Genomic DNA, 25,692 nt, shown 5'->3' on the forward strand with positions numbered 1-25,692 from the left:
CCATTCTTCCTTCACAGGAAAAACAAAAACCAAAACCAGGATGACTCTTATTCAGCCATAGTAGAAATGCACCTTGTGGTTTGAAGAAATGGTTCCATCCCAGATTCCTCTGCTTTTTCCATAGTAGTTGTTACTACTGTCTCACTTGTTTAGCCATTGGCTTTTGTTAATACAAAAACTATTCTTATAGGACATGCAGGATCAAGCAGTTGGCTTGAATTTTTCCTTGCAAGAATCCCACAGGCCCAAATTTTGCTTATTTCATTCCTTCACAATAAAATCATTACTTAGTGCCATGTTTCTGGAGGAGATTTGGAAATCTGAGTGAAGTTTTAACTAGAATGTGGTTTGATGGTCATGTTTATTATAAAGTTCTCTTTGTGTTTAGGGGTAGCTGTTACAAACAAGTGATATTGCTCGACACTGTACACAAAATGTTCCAGAGTGAAACGCTTCTTTCAGATGCAACCCGTCAAGCCTATGTAGATCGCTCGCTCCTCACTTTATTGCTACATTGCAGTGTAGATGCTCTGAATGATTTTTTTTGTAAGATTATTGTGGAGGCCATGGACTCGCTGAGATCAAGATTTACAAAGGTAAAAGAAGAACCACATCTTTATTGTTGGAAAAACTGTTTATTTGAAGACTGTTTTATTTGAAGAAGGATGGTATCAGAGTATAGGAATTTGAAGCTAATTAAACATTCTGGCCAGTAACTTGAGATTTTTTTTAATTTGTTTTTTCCTAGTCAAATGAAACCATGTTTGACACGCAGCTCACCAAGAAAATGAGCTATTACAAGATTTTGGAAGTGATGTATTCACGTCTTTCAAAAGAGGATGTGCATTCTAAAGATTCTAGAATTAACCAAGCCTTTCTGGGCTCCACCTCTGTAGAAGGGAATGAGCTTACGAAGACACTAATCAAGTAAGGATTTCTTATTTGTCCTTTGAAAACCATTATGCTAGTGGCTAATTTGATTTTGATATCAGATGTAGTTTATTAACTTTGGAATTTAGACAGTTCTCCTCCTTGGGCTGGATGTTTGACAGAGAATTTTTAAGGAGGAGAAAGGAAGAGAATTTAAAATATTCCTTCAAACCACAGTAATGCTAAACAGCCAAAATATGGGGGGGGGGGGGATGTCCTAAAATGATGCCTGCTCCTAATTTTTAACAACTGAGAATGAAGGTTTGACTCAGCTGGTTTGACCCAGATATCAAGCTGTTAGACCCCAATGAGTAGTTTATCTCTCCCTCTTGACTATTAGGGTTCACTCACTGCTGCCACCAGTGGCCGTTAATATAATTGCAGTATGACAGCCTGCAATAAGGTTCTTAGGGATCTACTGAAACCAAAAATGTACCTAAAAATACCTTATGAATATTTTCTGGGTATATTTCAGCATCCCAAAGATAACTGGGAATTTTCAGAAAAACAAGGGAAAAATACCTCCAAATATCCCAGATATATTTGGGGTAGATCTGAAAACCAGTGGAGAAGCAGGAGCAATGTACCTCTCAGCTGTTTGTTGAGCTTTCTTCTGCAGACTTTTAAAAGTTCTTCAGACTTCTTCAAGTCAAAAGGGACTGTGGGAGCTAGACCAAGAATCAGCTGAGCTAGAGGGAAGCAGTGCAGTTCCACACGAAGCTTCAGAGGAAGCCAGCTGAAAGCTTAGCTGCTGTGGTGGAAAGCAGAGTGCTCCCTGCTTGGGTCAGTTTTGGACTCGGCTTCTCTTGCAACCTCACTTAAATAGCCTGAAGCTCAGCTGAGCTCACAGAGAATGCTCCCTTCAGGTCAGTAGAAAGACCAGAAAACAGCTGACAGGAGAGCAATGTCAGCTGCCTGTCAGGTGGTTTTTGTGCTTTTGCTGCTGCTTTTTTTAAATTAGGGTTTTTTTTTCTTTTCCAAAAAACCCCAAAATCCCATAAAATGCCAGCATACTGAAATTTTTGGGGGAGGGACCAAATTGAAAATTATCAGTTAAACAAAATGGTACACTCCGTGAAAGATCAGAATCCCCTCCTTAACTGAGCCAATGTGGCGATAGGTTGGGGAAATTTTGGAAATGTTAGAAATATTCACAGTTCTCCTTTTTCCTTCTTCTACTTTGATAAGGATGAACCAAAGCATGAGGCTTTTTCTATGATTCCAAAGACCAAAAAACTTGACTTTCAGAAAGAGAAAATTATGTTTAATCAGCAGTCTATGGCTACAGCGACTAAAAGCATACAGTTGAACATCAAAAGACCACATGCATCTCAGCATGGAAAAGGCTCTTTATGATAAATGCATCCTCTTTCCATATGTCTAAAACTTAATGATGTTAAAGACATAGGCAGAAATATCTTACTCGTCGGGGTTTATTGTTCAGAGTCAATTTCAGTGTACTCCCTTCTCCATCTAGCTGGTCATCTCTCATGATGGCTTGGAGCAGCAGGCCTCCCCTATAGAATCCCCACAGTCCCAGGCATGTCTGCGTTTCTTGTGCATTCTGTGCCCTTCCCCCAGGAGGCGGCTTCTTTCAAAAACATTGCTTCCTTCCAGGGAAAACTTTTACCGCCCTCTGTCCAAAACCACCCCCACTGTAAATTCACACCAAAAGGAAGAGAAAAGACTAGACTAGATATACGGTAGAGCTCCTGAATTGCTCTGGGAAGTAGGAGAAGGATCTGGGAGAGCCAGATTAGAAACCCCACTCTGCCAGGGAAGCTTGCTAGATGACCTTTGGTCAGCCACACACTCTCAGCCTGACCTACTTCATAGGATGGTGCTTGTGAGAGTAGAATGGAGGAGGCAAGATTGTTGGAAGCCACTTTGGGTCCCTGTTATGGAGAATGGTAGGGTATAAATGAAATAAATAAGTGAATGAACTCTCATGGTATTTTACAAGTAGTTAAAACAGCTACCCTGAATCTCTGGGAAAGGGCGGAGTATAAATGTAATCAATCAATCCGTTAATTAGTTAAACATCTGTAAAAATACAGTATTTAAAACATTAGGTAAGCACCCTCAAAAGCCTTACTGAATAAATACATCTTATGTTGTCTGTCCCCCTGCAATGGTGTCAGTTGCGCACTTTGAATGAGGGGGCCCAGAATTGAGCGGTGGCAGCTGAGACAGCCTTCATGCATGTCTCTGGACACCCACGTCAGTTTCTGCAACAAGCCCACCCCCTGAACTGGGACGGAGCAGGCCCATACAGGTGAAAATGATCCTTAAGGACTAAAGTTGCTTCGGACTTTAGAAGTCGAAAATAGCACTCTTAATTGCGCCCAGAAACAAACTGGGACTCCATGCAGTTGATGTTGCACTGGTTTTGCATGCTCATTGTCACTTTTATCATTGATATTTCAGCTAGTGCGACCACTCAAGTACTAGATCCTTTTGTTTTCAATAATGGGTATTCTTAATTTCTGCAATAAATTGTGCCAGTTAAGAATTGAGGAAAAGTTGACATTTAAATGTTGCATTAGAAATGTCAATAGAATACCCAATTACAGCCTTGCTGAAATATACCGATCTACCTACAGCTCTGGCTATCAGCTTTTATTGTTTGTTTCGTTTCAAGGTTGTGCTATGATGCCTTTACAGAGAACATGTCGGGCGAAACTCAACTGCTGGAAAAGAGGAGACAGTACCACTGCGCTGCTTATAACTGTGCCATTGCAGTTATTAGCTGTGTGTTCAATGAAAGCAAGTTCTACCAAGGCTTTCTTTTGACCGAAAAACCGGAAAAGGTCTGTGTTTCATGATGAAATTTCAACTAAGATGGAGATTAACCTCAGTTGGCCCTATAACCAAAATGACTATTGAAAGACTACCAGCTGGCCCACTAACCTATTTAATAAGAAATCATGGCTCACTGTATAATCTTTACGAACATAAGAAGCAGCATTCCTGCATCCTGTCATGCAGTGGCCAGCCGGTTCCTGTGGAGGACCAGCAACAGTGCATAGAGGTCAGGGGTCTCCCGCAATACTGTCTCCTAGCACTGGTGTTCAAAAGATTTCTGACTCTGAACATGGAGGTTCCCTTTAGTCACTATGGATAGTAGCCATTGATAGACCTGCCCTTCATGAATTTGTCAAATCCCCTTTTAAATCCAAAGAGAGCTGGTTTCCCAGGGAGTGAGGGAGGGGTGGGGATTAAGGTGGATTCTTGGCAGCTTCTTCTTTTGAGCAGTAGCAGTAACAGACTGAAGGGAGGGTTGCTTGGGCGTGTCATGTGTGACTTTGTCTCAGCTGGATGCCTGCTGGCCATGACGAGAACTGGAGATTCAAATGGTATAAAATATTTTAAAGCATTTTGTTGATTGCTTCATAGTCATAATTAGCTCAAAAAATGGAAGTGCACCTGCTAATGAACATTTTGTGCAATACTGACTTTAACTGTAATCATCACGTGTTGTTTGCTAATAGAGTTTAAACTTTCATGTTAATTTGCTCTACAGAATCTATTTATTTTGGAAAACTTGCTGGATTTGCAACACCGCTATTCATTTCCAATAGAAGTTGAGGTATGAGGAAATTACTGGCTTTATGTATCATTGTTAATTGAAGTATTAAATAGAAGATAACAGCAATTTAAATTGTTCTTTCAATTTTTAGAAGGATTAACTCCTGTCTTCAGAGGGCGTCATCCTGCCCTGAGAGGAGCTAGATTATGTGGGCTGTGGGTTTAGACTGCAGAAACTGCCCTCTATGATGGGAGGAACTGAGGCAGGCCTGATTACATTAGTTCCCATCTAGTCTGCAGAAATTCTCCCCTTCAGCCTGATTCATTCCTTCAGATTCTTCAAGGGATGCCCTGCAAGCAGTTCTTCCGCAGGCCACCTCTTCTCCCCACCTTGTTGTCTGGACCATCAGTAGGAAGTTCATAATTCATACTTCCATGTCTTTGAGAGTTGTGTCTCTTCACCCTGATCAGTCTAGCAACAAGGAAACTGTGGCTGTCCTGGTTTAGATAGCTCTTTGTTTACAGGGCAACACTGAGCTAGGCTATCTGTGACTAACTGACTAGTGGTGGAGTAGAGTCAACTGGAAAAACAGTATTAGCTGCTGATTATAAGACAAAAGGAATGTAACCCTCACAGCAATTGGACTGTCACCTGCATTCTTTCCTGACCCAACTAAGCTATTGTACTGTAGCAGGTTAATGAATCAGAGCTTTCACTGTCTTTCTACCTAGGGATGTGCATGGCCTGTAGTCACCCCTCCCTCCCCCCAAGGTCTGCAGTGAACTTCTCAATGACTTTTCATATTTGATACTTCCTTTGGATATCTAGCTTTGGCAGCACCTAAATTTAACCCTATTAACCTGCAAGCATCCTGGAACTTCTTTCAAAATTTTGCATATTCTAGGTTCCTCTGGAAAGAAAGAAACGATATATTGCCATTAGGAAAGATGCCAGGGAAGCAATGAGTGTGGATTCAGGTATTGTTCTTTGCTGCTATTAGAAAAAACTATATTGTTGAGGATTTATTTATTTAAAGTCTCCAGAGTACATGGTGCTTTGTAGAGTTACTAGGAACCTGAAAGGTCTAATGTTTAAATACACTCGTGATGTAATAATGGGGACTATAAGGTGGTAAACAATATGAATGAAGAGGCTCCCACATGTATTAAATGTATCCAGATATATCTCTTGGAGTCCCCCAATTAAAATACTTATTCAAAGTGCCAGTCTTATTGAAACCCTCTCTCAGCCTGAATGTATTTTCATGTGTCTCATAGAATGCTTTGCAGAGTAACATCAGCCCTCCTCAAAGAGACCCAATTTTATTATCTAAATTTTGACTACTAGGAAGGCAACAACTGGCTGGGACACAACTTTAACACCACACCCCTTGCCAGGAATTTGCGGGCAATCCTTGACACGTCCCTTTCTATGGAGGCACAGGTCACGAGGGTAGCCCGTCAGGCATTTTACTAACTATGTCAGGCGAGGCTACTAGCGCCCAACCTGTCCTCAGAGCACCTGGCCATGGTGATCCATACAATGGTCACATCCAAAATTGACTTCTGTAACTTGCTGTACACTGGACTGCCCTTGTCTCTGACCCAAAAATTGGAGCTGATTCAAAATGCAGCTGCTAGGGTCCTCACAGGAACACCTTGGAGGGCTCACATCCAGCCTGTGCTGAGGCAGCTGCATTGGTTGCCGGTTGAGGCCCGGATCAGGTTCAAGGTTTTGATTTTGACCTTCAGGTTATAGAAGATCTGGGTCCCTCCTCTAATGCCCCTAATGGCTTTTACAGCACTAAATGCCCATCCATCTTGGGCAACCTCCCAGAGTCGGTGGGCGGTGCATACTGGGACTGGTTGGGATATTGGGGAGAGTATTGATTGGTTTTAGACCATTGGGGGTATGAGTTTTATCCTGTTTTATTGTTTTTGTAAACCACCATGAGCCGGCATGGTCCGGGAGTGATGGTCAATAAAGTAAAATATAAAGTGCAGGGAAGCAAATGGGGTTTCAAGAGAAATTTTAAAGGAAGCTAATGAGAAGTTTTGGGAGGAAGTTGTAAATTTAGGAGATTAAATTTAGGATATTAATTTCAATTGCAATTATATCCACAACATTTTCATTAAAAACAAAAATCCTTTAGTTATGAGAATGTTCATGAAAGCACATTTGCATTCTGTATTTCTAATACTTTAATGTTCCCTTAGCACGATCCTAATCCTTAAATCTTATTGAAATTAAGATTAAAACAGGGCTACCATGTTCCACAGGATTTTTCTGAATTGTCCATTTTCATGCAGTGTAAGCGACATGAAGTAAAGTAACTACTGCTAAGTATGAATACATCCATATCATTCAGTGAGGGGGAGAGCCTGTTGTATCAAGTGCATATATAGCATTTCTAGGGCATTGCTTTGTGGCCTCTTAGTTTAACGGAACTCTTTCTTTTGCAGCCGAGCCACACTATTTAGCCTCCGCATCATATATGGCAGACAGTAGCCTGAGTGAGGAAATGAGCCAATTTGATTTCTCAACTGGAGTCCAGAGTTTTTCATATAACTCTCAAGACCCTCCTGCTTCTACTTCTCAGTTCAGGAGGAAGGTGACTTTTGGGGGGGGGGGGAATATAAGTGTGTATTTCTATCTTATCTTTTTTCTTCTGTGGGGCTCACATCTGAAAATCTCTCACTTTGTCAACTGTATTTTTTATACCTCATATAGCTTTTAAACTCATACCAATGACCATTGTCTAGACCAGGAGAAAGGTGTCTGCAAGTTTCCACTGCATTCCCTTGTGTCTTGCAATCCCTTCTGACCCCTGCAAAGTTAACTCATGGGGTTGCAGGCTCTGTGTGGACAAACTACCATGGCTTGATGCCATGTAGTGAGGAGCAGGAAAAGGACAAAATTGCCCCCTTTGCCATCCTCAATGCAGCCCTACCACTGTAAGAAAGGACAGCTGGAAGAAAGAAACGCCTACAGTAAATAATTTGTTTAATTTTGCTTTTGTTTTCAAAAGGAACCCACGGAGTCTATGGGTCTGGGTGACATTATGGAATTGGAAATGGATGAGCTCAACCAACATGAGTGCATGGCCTCTATGACAACCCTGGTCAAACACATGCACAGAAATAACATCACTCCCGCAGTCGAAAAGGTCAGTATTCTAAATTAATAAATGAATGCAAAGCAAGTAGAAACCATAGTCCATAACCCTCATGATAAATCCAACATTTCACTTCAGTCCAAGTGCTGACTATAATGGTGGGGGGACGGACAAGGCTGGCTGACTAAACTATTGACTTCCTTTGGCTTGGGCATATAACTTGATCAGGAACGTTTTGTAAGTTTTTTCTCAGTTTCAGCATCGGGCCTGAGAGATTCCAGCTCTTCTCTTGGCCTTGGAGAAGGGCTGGAGACCTCAGTTTCTTTTCATAGAATGATGAGGGAGTCCTATGTGTGCTGTCCTCTTGCTATTTTGGTGGGCTAGATTTGGTCTCAGTTACACAACATGCTTCCCCTGAAGGGAAAGGTTTTCAGTATATGAAGTCTGTTCTGTTTCTTTTTAAAGTATGTGTGAAAGCAGCAGTTCCCATACTAGAAAATCTAATTTCATATTCAGAAACATACTTATAGACACATAAGTTTCTGTAACATCTTAACAGAAACAATATATTTCATTTTCTCAGGAAATGGTATAATATGTGTATAATATTTTTGTTTCAGGGTACAGTTTTGCCTGATCTTCCCCCATGGATGAGGTTTCTGCACAGCAAACTGGGGAATCTGTCTGTACCCATAAACATTCGCCTCTTTGTGGCCAAATTAATTGTGAATACTGAAGAAGTGAGTCCAATTTTTGCTTTGATAATCATAAAATGCTTGGTTTTGAGTCTAGTAGCACGTTAAGAAACCAACAAGAATTTTCATGGTATGCTGTCATAATAAATGGGAAGTATTAAAACCAAAGCCAAAGCAGTCTTCTTGCTTCTGTATTTAATATGTATGAACTTGCTTAAGGATTGTGTTCTAAAAGGGGGCAATATTATATCCAGCTGAAACCAGGAAGAGGAGCAGGATTCACAGTGTTCAGCAATAAAAAAAAGATCAGGATAGATTATTTGAAAGGACCCTAACCCTTTTTTAGTGTAATTTTTCAAAACTGTACCTGTTCTAACTATGTAGGAATTTAACAAAATTTAAGTCCAGTGACACCTTTAAGACCAACAAAAATTTATTCAAGATATGCGCTTTCGTGTGCATGCACACTTCCTCAAACATTGGAACAAGGATAATAAGAGTACAGGTATAAGGAGAAAGTAAATTAGTAGCAAATTAGTAAACAGCATCACAACATCCTAAATATACACTATGATAATTACTTGCTAGAAAAGCAAAACAGTCCTTTGCATTAAATTGTTGTTCATAAAAACATTGGGGGAATAAAACTGTTAAGGTTAGTAATTAATGGCAGATACTTTTCCAGTTGTGAAAAGAAGTAATTAAGAGTCTTGTTGCTAGCCCTATTCATCTCCACACAAGTTAAATTCCTGAGTGCATATATACCTTTCTGACTCATAAGCAACAGTGTGACCTTGTGTGTTTATAATCTTCTATGCTGTAGACATTGTGCATGTCAGTAATCTAGTACAAGGAAGAAATTGGGAGGGCAGAAATTGATAGTTTGTAGGGAGGGGCTAACTGGCAAATTAACAATTGCATTCCAGTGTTTATTTCAATGCTGGGTAAGTTTAGCAAAGTGGTTTTCTGTCTCTTGGTTTTTCAGTGTCTGTTTAAATTGTGTTTAAATGTCTGCTTAGTAGCTCATTATGGAGAATGTTAATTTCATTTAAGCTTCGCTAAATTCATATTGATTTTTGCTGGCGTTAGCACTTTTCTCAAAAATTACTGCTTGAAATGCCAAATAAAATTTATACCTTTAGCTGTAGCTCCTGCTTGGGGGAACTAGTAAAGGAAGGGGGAAATGGATTGAAAAACATATGTGATTGCCATTCACATTCATTGTTTAAGTATAACTCATCCATTCAAACATTACAAAGATCCTTGTTTTTCTACATAGACATCATGAAATGATTTATCACTGAAGCATCATATGTTTTGCTTATTTGCACAATTAGTTCTCAATCAAATTGTCTGGGTCATTTAGTTTACTGTACTAATGCTTTATGAGAGTTTCCAAAATGGCATTCTTTTTAGTTTAATTCTTATTTTTCTTTTCTAGGTTTTCCAGCCATATGCAAAGCAGTTTTTAGGTCCCTTGCTGCAGTTGGTTGTTTCTGGAGATAATGGAGGAGAGGGAATTCATTACATGGTGGTGGAAATAGTGGTCACCTTGTTGTGCTGGACCAGTATTGCTACTCCCAAAGTAAGAAAGTATGGCATGCATTTTGTCACAATGACCTGACCTAGGAGAGGTGTATGTATTGACCAGCTAATTTTAAAAGGGGGGGGGGAATTAACAGTGGAAAAATGTTGTATGTTCTTGTAGTTATGTTATAGATGGAACACACTGTCTGGGGAAGTAATGCTCTGTGTTCTTGGTGCTGGGGGGAGCATAGTGGGAGTCTTCTGGTCACGCTGGTGGAGCTCTTGATGACACCTGAGTGTTAGACTGGATGGGCCATTGGCCTGGTCCAGCAGGGCTTCCCTTATGCTCTTATGTCTCCTTTGTAATTTTTCTGTTTTATTTCAAGACGTTCTTGTATATAATCTAGCTAATGCTGCTTTGTATTCTCTTCACACTAGGGGAACATTAAGGATGAAATCCTAGCTAACAGGTTACTTGAGTTCTTGATGAAGAATGCATTTCACCAGAAAAGAGCAGTGTTCAGACATAATCTTGAAATTATAAAGACAACAGTAGAGTGCTGGAAGGACTGTCTCAGCATGCCTTACAGGTGACATTCTAATAATGTTTTGTAGTTGAAAAATATACTACACTACAAAGATCTGTAGTTTGTGATCATAAAAGCATCCAAATAGTTACAAATCATTAAAATCGGAGTCCGGTAGCACTTTTAAGACCAACAAAGATTTATTCAAGGTGTGAGCTTTCAAGTGCAAGCACTCTTCCTCAGACTCAGAGTGCTTGCACTCGAAAGCTCACACCCTGAATAAATCTTTGTTGGTCTTAAAGGTGCTACTGGACTCTTTATTTTACTGTGCTACTTCAGGCCAACTCGGCTACCCATTTGAACCATTTTAAATCATTGCTTTCTAATTCTCAGCATGGGTCTATTTGTAAATACTTACAACTACAGTTGGAGCCATGAACAAAGCAAATATTTCTGTAAATCTGAGGAAAAAAATAAGGTTTGCAGAAAAAATGTGAAATTTTTAAAAACAAAACATGGGAGGGGATTAGAATTCCCCAAAATGATAGTAGGATGTGTACCTTCAAGAAACAAATGCCCTCTTCAGTGCCCATTGTAGGAATTGCCTTACTGTTACAGTAGTATTACCAGCCTTCAGGCACTGGTTTCAGGCAGGAGGAGAAGACATGGTCCTTTACAGACATGTTCTGGCCTTTGAGGAAGAACTCATTTGGGCTGGGCCCAGCTGTGACCACTTTCAGGCCGGGCTGCATATTACTATACAACTGCAGCCACCATGCAAAAGTGTGGTGTAGTGATTAGAAGTTTAAACTGGGATTTGTGAGACCCAGGTTTGAATCTCCATTTGGCTATGGCAGCTCACTGTGTGAACTGCGCCAGTCACCCACTTCCAGCCTTACCTGACTTACAGGGTTTTTAGAGCAGCTGTCCCCAAGCCCCAGTCCAGGGACCAGTACTGGTCCGTGGATCAGTTGGCACCGGGCTGCAGATCCTCCTTGTCCTCCTCCCTGGCTGTTGCCTTGGGGGGCTGCCCTGCTACTCTGCTACCAGCTCACCTTTAGTGCTCTCCGGCAGCCACTATGGCTGGGGCTCCCCCTCAGCATGGCACTGTGCAGCTGCTGCTGACAGCGCCCCCCAATGGGCGGCGGGAAGTCAGGGGCACCAGCGGGAAAGCAAGCAGAGCAGGGGCTCAGGCAGCGGCAGTAATGCCTCTCGGCAAAAGACTACACCCCCGCCCGGACCTCAGTAAAATTGACAAGCGTTGACCGGTCCCCGGTGATAAAAGGTTGGTGACAACTGGTTTGGAGCAGTGGTTCCCAACCTTTTTATTACCGGGGACCACTCACCGGGGACTACTCAACGCCTTTTACTGAGGCCCGGTGGGGGGGGTAGTTTACTCCTCTATTCTCAACCACTGCCCTAGCGCTCTCTGATCGCTATGGTAATGTTTAAACATCCCTTCAAAATAAGATACAGACACGCCACAACAATGAAGTGTGTTGTAAAGGGCTGGGGGGGATGAAGTAAAGGGCCGGGGGAGGGGGAGAAGGCATCCTTCAGGGCCCACCTCCAATTAGTCGAAGGACCACATGTGCTCCGCAGCCCACAGGTTGGGGATCGCTAGTTTAGAGGATAAAATGGAGGTCAGGAGAATGACATAAGGTTGGTTGGTGTCCCCAGTAGGGAGAAATGAAGTAAATAAATACAGCAGAAGATGTAAGGCAGATAAAGGTTAAGTCAGCTGGTGTTTGGGAAGGATAGGAGTAAGCAGGAATATGGGAGAGGGCATATGGGGCTGCTCGGAGGAAGGAAAGAGGAAATAGTAGGGGAGGGTTATAGAGGAAAAGATTATGCTTCCTACAAGTGCTTATATTCATATTTTTGTCCATCCTTTTGTTTGTTACAGGATTATATTTGAACGGTTTTCTGATGAAGATCCGAATACAAAAGATAATTCAGTGGGAATTCAGTTATTAGGAATTGTTCTTGCTAATAACTTGCCTCCCTATGATCCAAAGTGTGAAATAGATAATGTGAGGTAAGAAAAACAACTTTCTGAAATTAGATAGCTGTATATAGGGCACAAAGAACATGGGCAGTAGAGAGGCATACTTGAAACACTTGCATCTTTGTTTCCTCACGTTTCTTACCAATTAGAGGGTCTACAAACAGTCCAGAACCCCAAGGTCAAGGCATTGTCACAATCTGGAAGAAGCTGGGATGTGTTTCTGGAGGTCTGTAATGGCAACTTCTTTTTAGGATCAGCCAGTTTCAACATAGATCGTTGCAGAATGTGTTTGTGTTGCATAAAAATAAATGAAATGAATAAAATAAGTACAGTGATTGGTGCACATGTCTGGAATATCTTCAGAAAATATGGGCTCTAGTTTTAACTCCACGTGTCTCCTTCATGTTTTAGCATCAGGTCCATAGAATCATAGAGTTGGAAGGGTCTCCAGGGTCATCTAGTCTAACTCCCTGCCCACCCACTCACAATCTGCCTAAGTTCATAAAATCAGCATTCCTGTCAGATCACAAAGTAGCACAAAGTAGCACTCCACAACTGCAGTGATAATGGGTGACCGTGCAGATGCTTTCCCCAAGGTAAACTAGAATACAATTGCCCGAATCACCTATCAGTATTTACTGCTCAGTGTTTTTATTTATTATTTATTTCACTTAACCTGTACCCCACTCTTACCTACCATGGAGACCCACAGTAGCTTAAACCTTTCTCCTCTCCTCCAGTGTATCCTCACAACAACCCTATGATGTCAGTGAGGCTGAGACCGTGTGACTAGCCCAAGGCCACCTAGTGGTCATGGCAGAGCAGGCATGGGTCTCCCAGATCCTAGTCTGACACTGACTCTTACACCACACTGGTTCTTAGTCTGAGGAAGAGTGCTTGTACTCAAAAGCTCACGCCTTGAATAAATTTTTGTTGGTCTTAAAGGTGCCACTGGACTCTGGTTTTATTGTGCTACTTCAGACCAACACGGCTACCCATTTGAATCTATCTCTCTGGTTCTTACACATACTTTATAAGTGATAGCATAGCTTTCCTAGATGCTGTCTGTCATTATTTGTGCCATGCCAAGAATGTCACAGGTTTGTTTTTTTGTTTTTTTATGCTAGATACTTCCAAGCTTTGGCTAACAATATGGCCTTCACAAGATACAAGGAAGTATATGCTGCTGCAGCAGAAGTGCTGGGACTCGTTCTTCAATATACTGCTGAAAAGGAAAGTGTGAGTATAAAGTAAAGTGTATTTTACAGTTTCTGAACCAGAGAAAGCTTTAGACTTCTGTCTGTAACATTTGGGGGTGGGGGGAGTTGACACTTCAGTAGGTATTATGGCAAACAAAGGTCTCAGTCTTACTGGGACTAGCACTCACTGGGAGAGTAAGCCGCCCCAAAATTGCACACTTCTGCAAAAGACCAAGATTGGCTCTATCAGTAGGAAAACACCTGTATTTATGTATCTAATTCTTTCATGCCCTGTATTTTGTCCCAGTGGGGCCCCAAAGCGACTTACATCAATTCTCCTCTTCTCTGTTTTATCCTAACAACTTTGTGAGGTGAAGCGTAGGCTGAGAGAGTGTGACTGGCTCAGGGTCATCCAATGAGCTTCCATGGCACAAATGGTGACTGATCTCCCAATGCTGTTGACGGCTACACTGTACTGGTTCTCTGTAGATAGAGGCAGCTTTGATCACCTAAAAGGTTTTATAACTACTGACTGTGTGGTAATACTTATTATTCATCTTCTGTCTTCAACACAGCCCCATATTGGGGTTTCTCAGGCCAGCTGCAATTGGGATTTTTAAAGCTTCTAGAAACTGATTGGACACCCCCCTCCCTGCCTTTGGAGCAAGTGCAGAGGTTTCCTGCCAAACTGTCACATGTTCATACTCCTAACCACTACACCCAGCTGGGACATCTTTCAGAATAGGGCATTTTCAAAACTCTCCCTAAGAAAACAGTAGAGGGAATGCATTCAATCTTGCTAACATAAATGCTCACTGTGGCTGGGGGGGGGGGGGGGGGGGGCGGGGAATGGAACACATGCCAGTTGACTGATGTCTAATCACCTCCCCAACATTCCTAGACTTCATTCTCCTCAGTAAAGCTGATGGACCTGAAAATGTAGTCACCTTCCTACCCATGGCATAGAGATTAACCTGAATATCTGTTTCCTTGTGGAGTTTCGTTATGTAAAAACTAGAAACTTTCAGCCTGGCCATTCTGAAGCTCTGTAAAAGCTGAAACTTTCAGGAACTGAAAACTTTCACATCTTAATAAAATCAGAGTCCAGTAGCACCTTTAAGACCAACAAAGATTTATTCAGGGTGTGAGCTTTTCAGTGCAAACTTAAAATACCCTGATTGCAGCTGTTCTGCACCTGTGCAGTCTGAATGTGCACAGAAGATGTTGATGAACCGCAGTTACTGGTAAGTGCAGCTCTGCTTTTATAGAGTTGTTGTTCAGGAGGTTGTGTTTACAAGTCCATAACTATGATCTGTTCAATTTTCAGGTATATGATGGTCCAATTTACGACATCATTGTAAAACAGTTAAAGCATCATCAAAATACCAGGGAAGACAAATTTATTATCTGCCTGAATAAACTGGCAAAGAACTTCCCTCCCCTTGCAGATAGGTATTTTGAAATTATGAGTTATCATACACCCTAAAAATGTTCCAACTACATAGCTGTGTTATTACATCTTGTGCTTTCTTGTTCTTGGTCATGGAAAGGTTTATGAATTCAGTCTTCTACTTGATACCAAAGCTTCATGGGGTGATGAAAACCTACTGTCTGGAGGTGATCATGTGCCGTGCCCAAGAAATACCCAGCTTGTACTTACAGCTGAAGAGCAAGGATTTTACCCAAGTTATGAGTCACAGGTAAGGAACAGTACAATTACTGCCTATTTCTTACAAGGCTGTCACACTTGTGGCACATAACCCATTGGAGAACCATCCTGTATAAGCTCGTTTAAGTAAATGGTTTTTAAAAAGACCTTCCACTATTTATTTTCAGTGAATGGGGAGAAAGCTTTTCTGAAAAACTTTGACTGCCCCATCACAACTGAAAGAAGAGAAAGCCACTTTCTTCTGTCTTCATAAGCAGAATATGTTCTTGTGCATTTCCTGTTTTCTACATCTAAAGTGATGTTTATTGGTCATACAACATGGGTTACTTTAAGTTTTAGCTCTGAACTTTAAAAAAGTTAATACAAACCAACCTGTAAATTAAAAGTATCTTTAGAAATGAAAAAAAATCCAAAATATTATATTTAATTTTATGCAACTTGTATTTAGCTGTTGAATGTTTAATCCCATCCAGTTGAAAGTAATGCAGGCATTTTCCCTCCCCTCCCCCCAGAGATGATGAGAGGCAAACAGTATGTTTAGACATAGTTTACAAGATGTTACCAAGGCTAACACCAGCGGAAGTACAAGAGCTTCTTCCTGCAGTCACAGGCTTCATCACTCATCCTTCACCACTGTGTCGGGGACGGATGTATGACATTCTCATGTGGATATATGATAATTACAGGTAGGAATTCAAGTGCACATCTTGTTATAGAAAATGGTCCTGTAAGCTCCCTTTTATTTGTTGCATTGTTTCAGAGCCTGGCTGCACATTACATTAGACAGAGAGGTTGAAGGTCAAGAACTATGTACCTTCCCTGGAATCGAGCAAACAAAGCTGAAGTAAAATTTTAAGCAAGCTCACAAAAGTTTCTGGCTCTTTCTTCCTCTGTTAGTTTTCTTTAAACATCTAAATGTATCTGCTTCATCAGCCCTGAGAGAACATGAGTTGCTTCAAGAAGGATCAGATGAGCAGTATCATAGAGAAAAATAATTAATTTTTATATGCCTGTGTGAAGTCTCATCCAACTTTGTGCCCATTTCTACCTTCATGCTGAGAGCTGTGCCTGCTTATGTGAAAAGTGTAATGTCTTGCCACACTTTGAATTGTTCATAACTCAACTTGTGAAGTGTGTGCATGGATGTAAGCGTGCATGATTGTAAGTTGTATACTACATTATTGGCTGTACAGTAGTACAATCTTCAGGTGTTTAAAGCTTCTGTGAAGATACAGTGTTTGAGTGGGGAAATCTTCCAACTGGGTCAAGAGGTGGGTGTTGTCATCAGGAATTATGAACAGAGATCAAGAAGGAAAAATATGGAAAGCTCAGAGGAAAATGGACCCAATTCAAGTGGGGTGGCTGATGGAATAGTTACCCCCTCCCCCTCAAGGTAACTGGAATGTTAAAGGAAGAATTTCTGGAAAATGTAGAATCCTGTGGGAAGTAGATTAAATTTTTCTCCCATGTGCATTTTTGCATTTTCAAACTGTCTCGTGCAGTCCCAGTTGACTCCATTACAAAATCACATTATTTACATGGCTACATGTACAATTTTTGCAACAGAGCCAATAGCAGTTCATAGGGTAAGTTGTGAAGTTATGAAGAGGGGGAAGTTGAAAGTGCTCCTCCCTGGGCAACATAATCACTCACCGAAAAGGGCTGGTGTGTGCCTGGCAGGCACAAAAATCCCACTGGATGTCCGATGCAAGTCCTTATGTCATGGACCAACAAACTTGAGGACTTTGTACCATGTAAGAGGAGGAAGAGTAGGGTGGTGCAGAAATCATAATTAGTTTTTCTCTTTCTGCAGGGATCCTGAAAGCCAGGCAGATGAAACATCTTCAGGGGTATTCAAACTGGCAAAAGAAGTTCTCCTTCAAGGACTGATTGATGAGAATTCTGGACTACAGTGAGTAACAGAGGTGGCAAGTGTAGTGACAAGAGCATTGGAAGCAGACTGGGGAAACAAAGTTCAAATGCCCATTCAGTCATGAAGCTCTCTGGTTACCCAGACCAATTACTGCTTCTCATTCTAGTCTATATCAGAATATTTGTTGTGAGGGTAAAATGGAGGAGGGAAGAACCATGTATCTAGTCCACTTGGACCTCATTGGAGAAGGTTGAAATAAAGATGTGATAGTAATGTATATTGGGGGTGAAAACTTAATAAAGGTTTTGCTAATTTCAAAAAAGAAAATATTTCCTGACATTTTTCCGAGTGCTCCCTCAAATTTCCAATGTTAATGCTGAACGAGTGAGAAAAGTCTGGGAGAGGGCCTTGTCTTCTGTGCCTTCCCATCCCTAAATACTGCAGTAGTCCAGGTTTCCTGTTTCTCTCAGTAATTACTTTACCCTGAAAAATGTGATGGAATCTGGATTTTAAAAGATGGGAGCAATTAATATGCTGTTGTGTTTTCAGCTGTCCAGACATCATAGGAATTCTTTTTTTTTTTTTAGCGTAACACTTTGATATTTTCCCCCCAGAATAGCATGTATCTGTCTGCTTCTTTTTCTTTCACAGATTAATTGTTAGGAATTTTTGGGGTGATGAAACTCGTTTACCAGGAAACACCCTTGATCGTATGTTGACTTTGTTAAGTTCTCTGTACTCCACCAAAATTGAAACTCATTACTTGAGTTTAGTTACCAATTTCCTGCTTGAAATGACCAGCAAGAGCCCAGATTATTCCAGGAAAATGTTTGAATATCCACTGTCGGAATGCAAATTTCAAGTGAGTTTATACTACATATTCCATTTCTGTCTGCTCTATACAATGGCAAAAAAAAGTGTTTCTCCCATTCAGTCATGTATGAGTGAGTTGCCAAGAAATCCTGTTCTGTTGTCTTATCTCAGTATATCCTTTAATTATTTTAGAAGCACTTCTCAGAGATTGCTCTAGCCCGTCTCTGTATTTGAAAATCAATGAGTTTGTCTTATTTGAAGATATTATTAAAGGGGAGGTTTTGCCCCATGCAGTTTGGATATCACTGCTTGATATGATTGCATTTGACCACAGATGTCAGGTGCTCAGGATTTGTAATATTATGTATTGTTTACATCAGTGTATCTTTTGGATCTACACATTTCTTTGTAAAATATTGATTCCAAGAGTCTGGAACTGGGTTTTAATAAGCCATCTCTATTTTTATAGTGCTTGTTTCTGTAATGACTTTAATGGTTTTGTTGATTTTATTGGTGTTTCAAGCCACTTTACGGAGTTCAATCAAAAACTTCAAAATTCAAATGCTCCATTTTGAGCAACAATAAAATAATATAGTAGAAAAGCTGAACTGAAGAATCGGATTTAGACCGTAGGCACTGATTTAAGAAGAATAATTAAAGTAGGTACATTTAACTAGGTACCTTTCGTAGCATTTTTCATAGTACAGTTCCTGTATGAACAGCTGCGGAGTGGGAACCATTTGGGAGGAGGGTATCCCCTTTGATCATCCAAAGGCTGTGCTTAAAGCATGGGACCCGCATAGATAAAAGCCGTATGGGATGAGGGCTGTAATAAAGGGGGGGATTGGGCAAGGCTGAGCAAAAAGGATTTAGCTGGAGCCAACCTCCCAAAGTCATTCTTACCTAAATAAAACACTTCATCTTTTGACATAATAACATGTTCAGCTGAGTCCTATATGTGTTTATTCACAAGTATCACCGAGTCTTTCAGACTTGCTCACAAGAAGCTACATATAGTTGTAGTCTTAGTATTATTTAGTTGTGTTCTGAAATGACAGCAATGGCGAAGATAGTTTCAGCAGCTTGCATTTTTCTCCCCTAGGAATTTGCTGTTGATTCAAATTGGCGTTTCCGTAGTACTGTTATTACACCTATGTTTGTGGAAACTCAAGCTTCCCAGGGCCCCAGCAGGCATCGGCCACCAGGAGGTTCCCTTTTGACTCATGGGTCCATGGGTGGCCAACTGAGGGCCACACAACAACAGTATGAATTTACACCCACACAAACTGGCAAGTGTCTATATAGGATGGATTTGAAGCTCTAGAAGTTGTCTGTAGAATTCTGGTGTCCTCATTCATGTTTTTCTGTATACTTTTGAATATATATTGATTTCTAAGTAAACTTCTCAGTTTCTGCATTAAACTTTATTCTGATGCTCTGTCTTCATCTTTTGGGGGTTTGTTATAATTTAACTATAAACAACAGACAATTTGGGAGGGGGTTAAACCATTTCTATGTGCATTGCCTGCTTAATACTTTCTGCTTATTACAGGTGGGAGGAGCTCTTTTAACTGGCTGTTAGGAAACAGTGTTGACACCTTTGCAGAATATACAGTTCCTTCATCGTCTGAATCCTTGTCTACATCCATGTTGCTCATCCACAAGTGGGCTGACAGGTCACAGAGAGGTGCTTTCAAACAATTAGGACCCAATTTTGGTGAAAAAAGACTGGGCTTGCCAGGAGATGAGGTGGATAGCAAAACCAAAGGTATGAATCTCCCCCTCCATTTTGAAGCTCCTTTTTTTTGTCTAGGCAAAGTAGTATAAGACATCACACAGAGAGCTTTTAGTCAAAGGACCAGTTGCCATTTAAAAACTTCAGCCATTATGTTAGGAAAGTCCATGGATTTTTCTTTCTCGTTTCTTCTTAAACTCTGTTCTAGGCAACAGCTTCTACCTTGGCTTTTGATTTTCAAGGTTTTCTATACAAAACAAGAGAGTGTGTATTTGGTTTCCTGTATGTGTATTTAAAGAAGAGTTTTTCCCCTCCACATATGCACTAGGTATAGACGAGCGGGCAGAAATTCTGAAGCTGCGGAGACGCTTCCTAAAGGATCAAGAAAAGCTCAATCTGATATATGCAAGGAAAGGTGTTGCTGAATTGAAAAAAGAAAAGGTTGGTTTGCATTTTCTGAATCGATCATAAAGGAGGAGAATTAGCTAGCACTGCAACATTGGCTTTAGGACTAGCTCTGCAGAAGTAGCTCTTTAGGAACAGTGATCAAGAATTTATTTTCCCTTTGGGACTTCTTCTTAAAAGATAACAAAAACTGTCTGACTTGCATGAGAGCAGTTTCTGGGTTTAAAAGTATCCTCTAGGACCTAGAGTCTAGGTTATCTGGGTATTATCTCTGTTCATGATTTCTTGAGGGATAAATTGTGTAAATGCCAAATGTTTTCCAGGTATATTTGACTGCTGAATTTTCTTCTTGAGCTACCAAGAAGCTCAAGCTGTTTATATATCAAAAGAAAGGTAGTATTTAGGACAAGGTAGACTGAAGAATGTAATGTATATATTCGAGTATAAGCTTACTTTTTCAGCACATTTTTAATGCTGAAAAAGCCCCCATAGGCTTATATTTGAGTGAGGGTCCTACTTAACCTGTTTTTCTTGATATCGTGGTAAAATTTGGTACCTCGGCTAAAATTCATGTCAGCTTATGCTCAAAAGTATATGGTACTTCCTAAAATCCCCTCCTGTGACTTGCAGTTAACTCAATAATAACTTCTACAAGCTATCCTAAATAAAATCTATATTCAAATTATTAGTTATTCTGAACTTATCAATTACTTCAGGAATTGAAAACTGAGCTGAAAATGAAACACGATGCTCAGGTCACTCTGTATAGGAGGTACAGGCAAGGAGATCTCCCTGACATCCAGATCGAATACAGCAGTCTGATCACTCCTCTGCAAGGCTTAGCACAGGTATGCGATCTCTTGTTTTTGACTGGCCAAATACAGTTTCTGCAAAACATGTTTTATAAAGCTACTCCAGAACCTATTTTCCTTCTGAATTGACTTTTGATTTGAATTGTATACAGGTTTCATTCAGTCACTCTGGGTTAAGGTATTAAATGCAGCATTTATCCCACTTAAATAAATACTACAGCATACATGTTGCAGCTCATTATATGTTATCTAGAATTTGTTTCATTGCAGTCTGGAGTGGTTGCTGCCGCCAAATGTAGTAGCACTAGTTGTATCAGATGTTCTGACAGGTTGTTTTGTAGCTTCCTGCCTCTACAATGTTTAGCTTTGCAATACTGTATTTACAATTGACCATTTTCATAGTAGTTATAGGGAGTAAAGGGAAGAAGGTTCTAGTGAATTATTCTTTAGATTGCCTTCTGTTTTGCATAGCATATGTTTTGCTTATTTTATACATCAGCGTGTTACCGTAGATTTACCACTGATGAACTTCTCTGAAAGACTGCCATGAGAGAACTAGCATATAGAACTACCATGGGGTTTTCAAGACAAGAGACAGGTGTGGTTTGCCATTGTCTGCCCCTGTGTAGCAAGCCTGGTGTTCCTTGATTGTGTCCCATCCATGTACTAGCCAGGGCTGACCCATTTAACTTTCAGTATCTGATAATATGGGACTAGACTGGGCTATCTGGTAATGTATTGCAGTGTGTTGCTCCCATTTCACTGGTTTGTGGAAGTGTCACTGCAGTAGTGTTTGTCCTGAAACTCTTTGCTTCTCCTCTTGCTTACAGAAAGACTCTACACTGGCAAAACAGCTCTTCAGCAGTCTGTTTGCTGGAATTTTGGAAGAAATGAGAAAATCTAAATCTCAGTCAGAGAAGCAGAGCGCCATTCAGCAGCTGGTGCAGGACTTCAATTGCTTCCTGACCACATCTGTCTTGTATTTCCCACCATTCATCTCCTGCATCCAGGTAGACAAAAACTCACTTCCATCATTTTGAAAGGCAGAAACTTTAAGAAGGGCCAGTGTAGATGTAACACTTCTGAAACTATCATCACAGTTTTGATTTTGGAATGGGGCATACTCATGCTTAGTTTCCAAACGGAGGTTGAGGAGTGCTATTGACTGTGGTTAGTGTTCATCAGAGGGAACGACACACTTGGGGGTACATAAGGCGTGAGGAATTTAAGAGGAAGAATTAAAGAAGATAAAGTTTTGATCCTACTGTTTATTCCTAGACACTAAACCATAGCTAATGCCTGGGAGCAGTGCATCTGGGATTAGCCCAAAATTCTCCTCCTACAAGTCTCTGGTCCTTCCCACAGATAGGTGCAGAATGCATTGCCTGCCTGCCTGAGAATCACTTGACATAATCACCACCCCAGTAATCTTTAAAGGAATCATATTGACTTTTAAGACATCAAGTCAAGTACTGTAGAACATAGGAAGATACGTCTTTCTCACAAAACAACACAAGTGCTGAAGCATTGTGCTTCTTATATTTGTCCTCTGCTTAGCAGCTTGGGTCCCTGTGTTTAGCCTTTGCCTAGTCTTCATGTTCATTTGAGTCTGTGAAGTAGAAGGATATTGATTCCCAAAGAAGGTAAACAAAAGAAAAGGGTAAGAATTGGTTAGCTGTAGACAAGCACCAGAACTTGCTTCACTTGGGGTATGTGTCTTTTATCCATTTGTGTTTCTTGTAAAAAGCTAGGCAGCCTTCTGGGTCTTCTGCGCAGAGACTCTGGTGTTGGGGGTCTTGGCCAGATGGTCGGTGTATTCCTGGCAAGGAGACTTAGTGAACATGGTCTCTTTCTAAAGGTCAGGGGTAGATAACTGTAGGCCTTGGAAATGGCATCGAAGGTGGCCTTAGCAAAGTTGCCCAGGGACGCAGTGCAGCTGCTAGCAGAGGGATAGCAGTCATCAGTACTAGCTCATCATCAGCTTTTTCACAGGAACTGGGGACAGCACATTTCCAGTACCGTGTGGTGTTGTGATGAAGTGCACAGGACAGATCTATAGCAGCCCATTATTTTGCATGGTTCTATGTGGGGCTTGCCAATCTTGTTACCCTGATAGTCACACCTCACTGGTATAATGGACAGCTTAGCCAAGGTGATGGCTCCACGAGTTGCAGTGGTGAATTCCTTGAAACATTTGATTCTAATGCCAGCGTGGCCATTGTAGTCACCAATGGTAACAAAGCTATTAAACCTGGCAAGACGAACAGCTTGGCGGGTGGGGGGGGGGGAACTGTTGCTACTCCTCCTGAAGGTGCCTGCCAATTTGCATACAATTTATAACCAATTTCTATACAATCACAAACAATGGATCTTCACGCCATTGGTCCGTTTCAGTTTAATTTCTGTGAAAGAACACTTGCATAATTTTATGGTTGGGGGTCACCACAACATGAGGAACTGTATTAAAGGGTCATGGCATTAGGAAGGTTGAGATCCACCGCCTTATCCTGATACATTTCTTTGTTCCTCTTAGCAGTCACCAATGATATAGATCAGGGGGGAGGAAATGCTCAGTTTTGACATCTGGATATTAATTTATTATTTAATTTAATTATATTTATATACCACCCTCCCTTGCAGCTCAGGGTGGTTTACATTGGAAACTTTCATAAAACAATACAATATAATAAGCAGCTTGATTTGAATATATAACATTTGTAACAATAGAAACTTGTATCAAAATAAAAGTTTACTATTTAACATTTGAGTCAAGTGTTACTGCACTTGGGGTTTTTCTTCTATGGATCAGATGATGGTGGGAGGGACCTCTGGGCTCCAGTTGGTGGTTGGGTTCACTTGTCTTGACCAAAAGCCTTGTGCAAGAGCTCCATTTTGCAGGCCCTGTGGCTTTGTTTTAGCTCTGTCAGGGCCCTGATGTCATCTGGAGCTCATTCTATCAGGTGAGAGCCAAGACTGAGAAAGCCCTGGCTCTGGTCAAGGACTGACGAACTTCCCTAGGGCCAGGGACCACCAAGCCGGCCTAAACACTATCAGTAAATTGTCCTAAACACTGGAGAGAAATGGGGAATAAAACATGTGGTTGTTGCAGAGACCCAAGAAAACATTTCTAATAGCTAATTATAGATTTACTGCAATAGGAGATGAGTTATCAGCACAAAGAGCTGCTGGATCTGACCCCTTCCAGTGTGAGTACTAGCTGCTTAGCAAGTTTACAACAACCTGCGGGTATCCTACTTCTTGAGCAAGCTCTAGTTCACGTATCTTCAGTAGAGGAGGAACCACCTGCTAAAAGAATGCGTGGAAAGTCAGACCTTTCTCCAGATGTAATCCGATGGATTGAACTAGCCAAGTAAGTTCTTGTTTTACTTTTTGTCCTAATCTAGAGATGACTTCTCTGTGGGGGACAGGTTAGGTTCCTTCTCTGTCTAAGAGCTACCAGTGGGAGCTGATTAAATGTTTACACGGGAGGGTAACAGTTAAAAGCGGTTCGTTCAGTTCCAAGCTGAGGCCCAGACTGAGTGAAATTGCTTTAAGCTCAAAACAAGCATGTAGTAGAAGAGCAGCCTAAAGCCAACGGGGGAAAAGTTAACTTGTAACAAGGAATCCCCAGTGCCTGAATACAGCTATGGCTCAAAAGTTTGTGTGGAGAAATTTTGTTTCGTTTTACCTGATTCATTCCTATGTTAAGCCAAAAAAAAGAAGTTCACTCCTTGTTTATGGTTATGGGAATAATTCTGTTTATGATAATAATGTGTTCTTGGTCAATCCAGATTTACTTTTGATGATTCTCACTTTCTAGACTTTATCGATCTGTTGGAGATTATGATGTCCTTCGGGGTATTTTTAGTGGAAAAATTGGTACTAAAGAAGTCACTCAGAAAGCCTTATTAGCAGAAGCAAACAGTGATTATGCTGAGGCAGCAAAACAATATGATGAGGTACATTTTATGCTTTATAAAACTTATTTTAAAGTGGCTGGGGGAAAAAAGTAATTGCTCAAGCTCAACGTTGACTTTTAAAAAGCTCTCAAAATAATAATTTTCTTTATTTGACTAGGATAGTCATCTTAGCATCTAAGGGAAATGAAAACGACTGGCACAACCAGCTGTTGGTGGCCAGCAATGTGATCGTTCCCCAATGCCCATTCCACCCCTGTCTAAGCTCCGAGAAGAGAAATGGGAGTTCAGAGCAAGTTTGGAGAAAATCTCATGATGAAACAGAAGAACATCCTATAGGGTGCTCACAAGGGCCTGTGGGACAGCAGTGAAAGCTGCGAAGAGAGACTTCTATGCAGCTTTCATTGTGTTCGCAAGCTCACGCCCAGCTCAATTGTTTTAGGGTAATTTGATTGCTTAGTGCCCTTGAAGAAAGGTGCTCAAATAATTTTCAAATGGCCATAAGCTGTGATCCATTTGCAAGCTATTTCACAGATAAAACCTTGTCCCTCCACCACAACCTTCCCCCAACTGTTAATACAGAAAACTAACTGGAGGCCCCCTCAGCCTTCCTGAGAAGGTGGTTTTGAAAGCTTCAGGGAACTTTCACAAACCAATGTGGATAGGGTGCTAGCTTCAATTAAGCTGATCACTTGCCCCTTCAGCCCTTAAATTGGGCAATGGGAGGATTGGAATACTCCTGTGAGAGGCTAAAGGAGGCAATGGTCTGATCCCTATTGAAGAAACCGTATTTAGATTTTCAGGACCCAGACAGCTGCTGCTCCATCTCAGATCTTGTGTTTATGGAGAAGTTAGTTGAGCAGGCAGCTGCAAACCAATTAAAAGCATACCTGAAGACCATGAAGTGGAAACAGCCCTGGTTGCTCTGACAGATGATC

General features: G+C 41.0%; 1 protein-coding gene and 1 pseudogene across 1 annotated transcript in view; one reads left to right on the forward strand and one right to left on the reverse strand.

The window, feature by feature from the left end:
- PRKDC (protein kinase, DNA-activated, catalytic subunit) overlaps positions 1-25,692 on the forward strand; it is a 100,779-nt gene that overhangs the window by 44,032 nt on the left and 31,055 nt on the right. Inside the window, exons 41-64 of the mRNA XM_077352448.1 lie at positions 389-596; positions 749-927; positions 3,572-3,740; positions 4,454-4,519; positions 5,364-5,436; positions 6,922-7,070; positions 7,488-7,625; positions 8,195-8,314; positions 9,711-9,854; positions 10,235-10,386; positions 12,230-12,361; positions 13,459-13,570; positions 14,858-14,982; positions 15,081-15,230; positions 15,712-15,885; positions 17,013-17,111; positions 17,724-17,934; positions 18,988-19,174; positions 19,438-19,653; positions 19,949-20,061; positions 20,742-20,873; positions 21,668-21,847; positions 23,996-24,207; positions 24,658-24,796. Coding sequence (XP_077208563.1) covers positions 389-596; positions 749-927; positions 3,572-3,740; positions 4,454-4,519; positions 5,364-5,436; positions 6,922-7,070; positions 7,488-7,625; positions 8,195-8,314; positions 9,711-9,854; positions 10,235-10,386; positions 12,230-12,361; positions 13,459-13,570; positions 14,858-14,982; positions 15,081-15,230; positions 15,712-15,885; positions 17,013-17,111; positions 17,724-17,934; positions 18,988-19,174; positions 19,438-19,653; positions 19,949-20,061; positions 20,742-20,873; positions 21,668-21,847; positions 23,996-24,207; positions 24,658-24,796 — 3,580 coding nt within the window. The remainder of the gene's footprint in view (positions 1-388; positions 597-748; positions 928-3,571; positions 3,741-4,453; positions 4,520-5,363; positions 5,437-6,921; positions 7,071-7,487; positions 7,626-8,194; positions 8,315-9,710; positions 9,855-10,234; positions 10,387-12,229; positions 12,362-13,458; positions 13,571-14,857; positions 14,983-15,080; positions 15,231-15,711; positions 15,886-17,012; positions 17,112-17,723; positions 17,935-18,987; positions 19,175-19,437; positions 19,654-19,948; positions 20,062-20,741; positions 20,874-21,667; positions 21,848-23,995; positions 24,208-24,657; positions 24,797-25,692) is intronic.
- On the reverse strand, positions 22,265-23,728 carry LOC143844957 (small ribosomal subunit protein uS5 pseudogene; annotated as a pseudogene).

This window comes from Paroedura picta, chromosome 9, assembly GCF_049243985.1.
Source record: "Paroedura picta isolate Pp20150507F chromosome 9, Ppicta_v3.0, whole genome shotgun sequence".
NCBI classification, from domain to species: Eukaryota; Metazoa; Chordata; class Lepidosauria; order Squamata; family Gekkonidae; genus Paroedura; species Paroedura picta.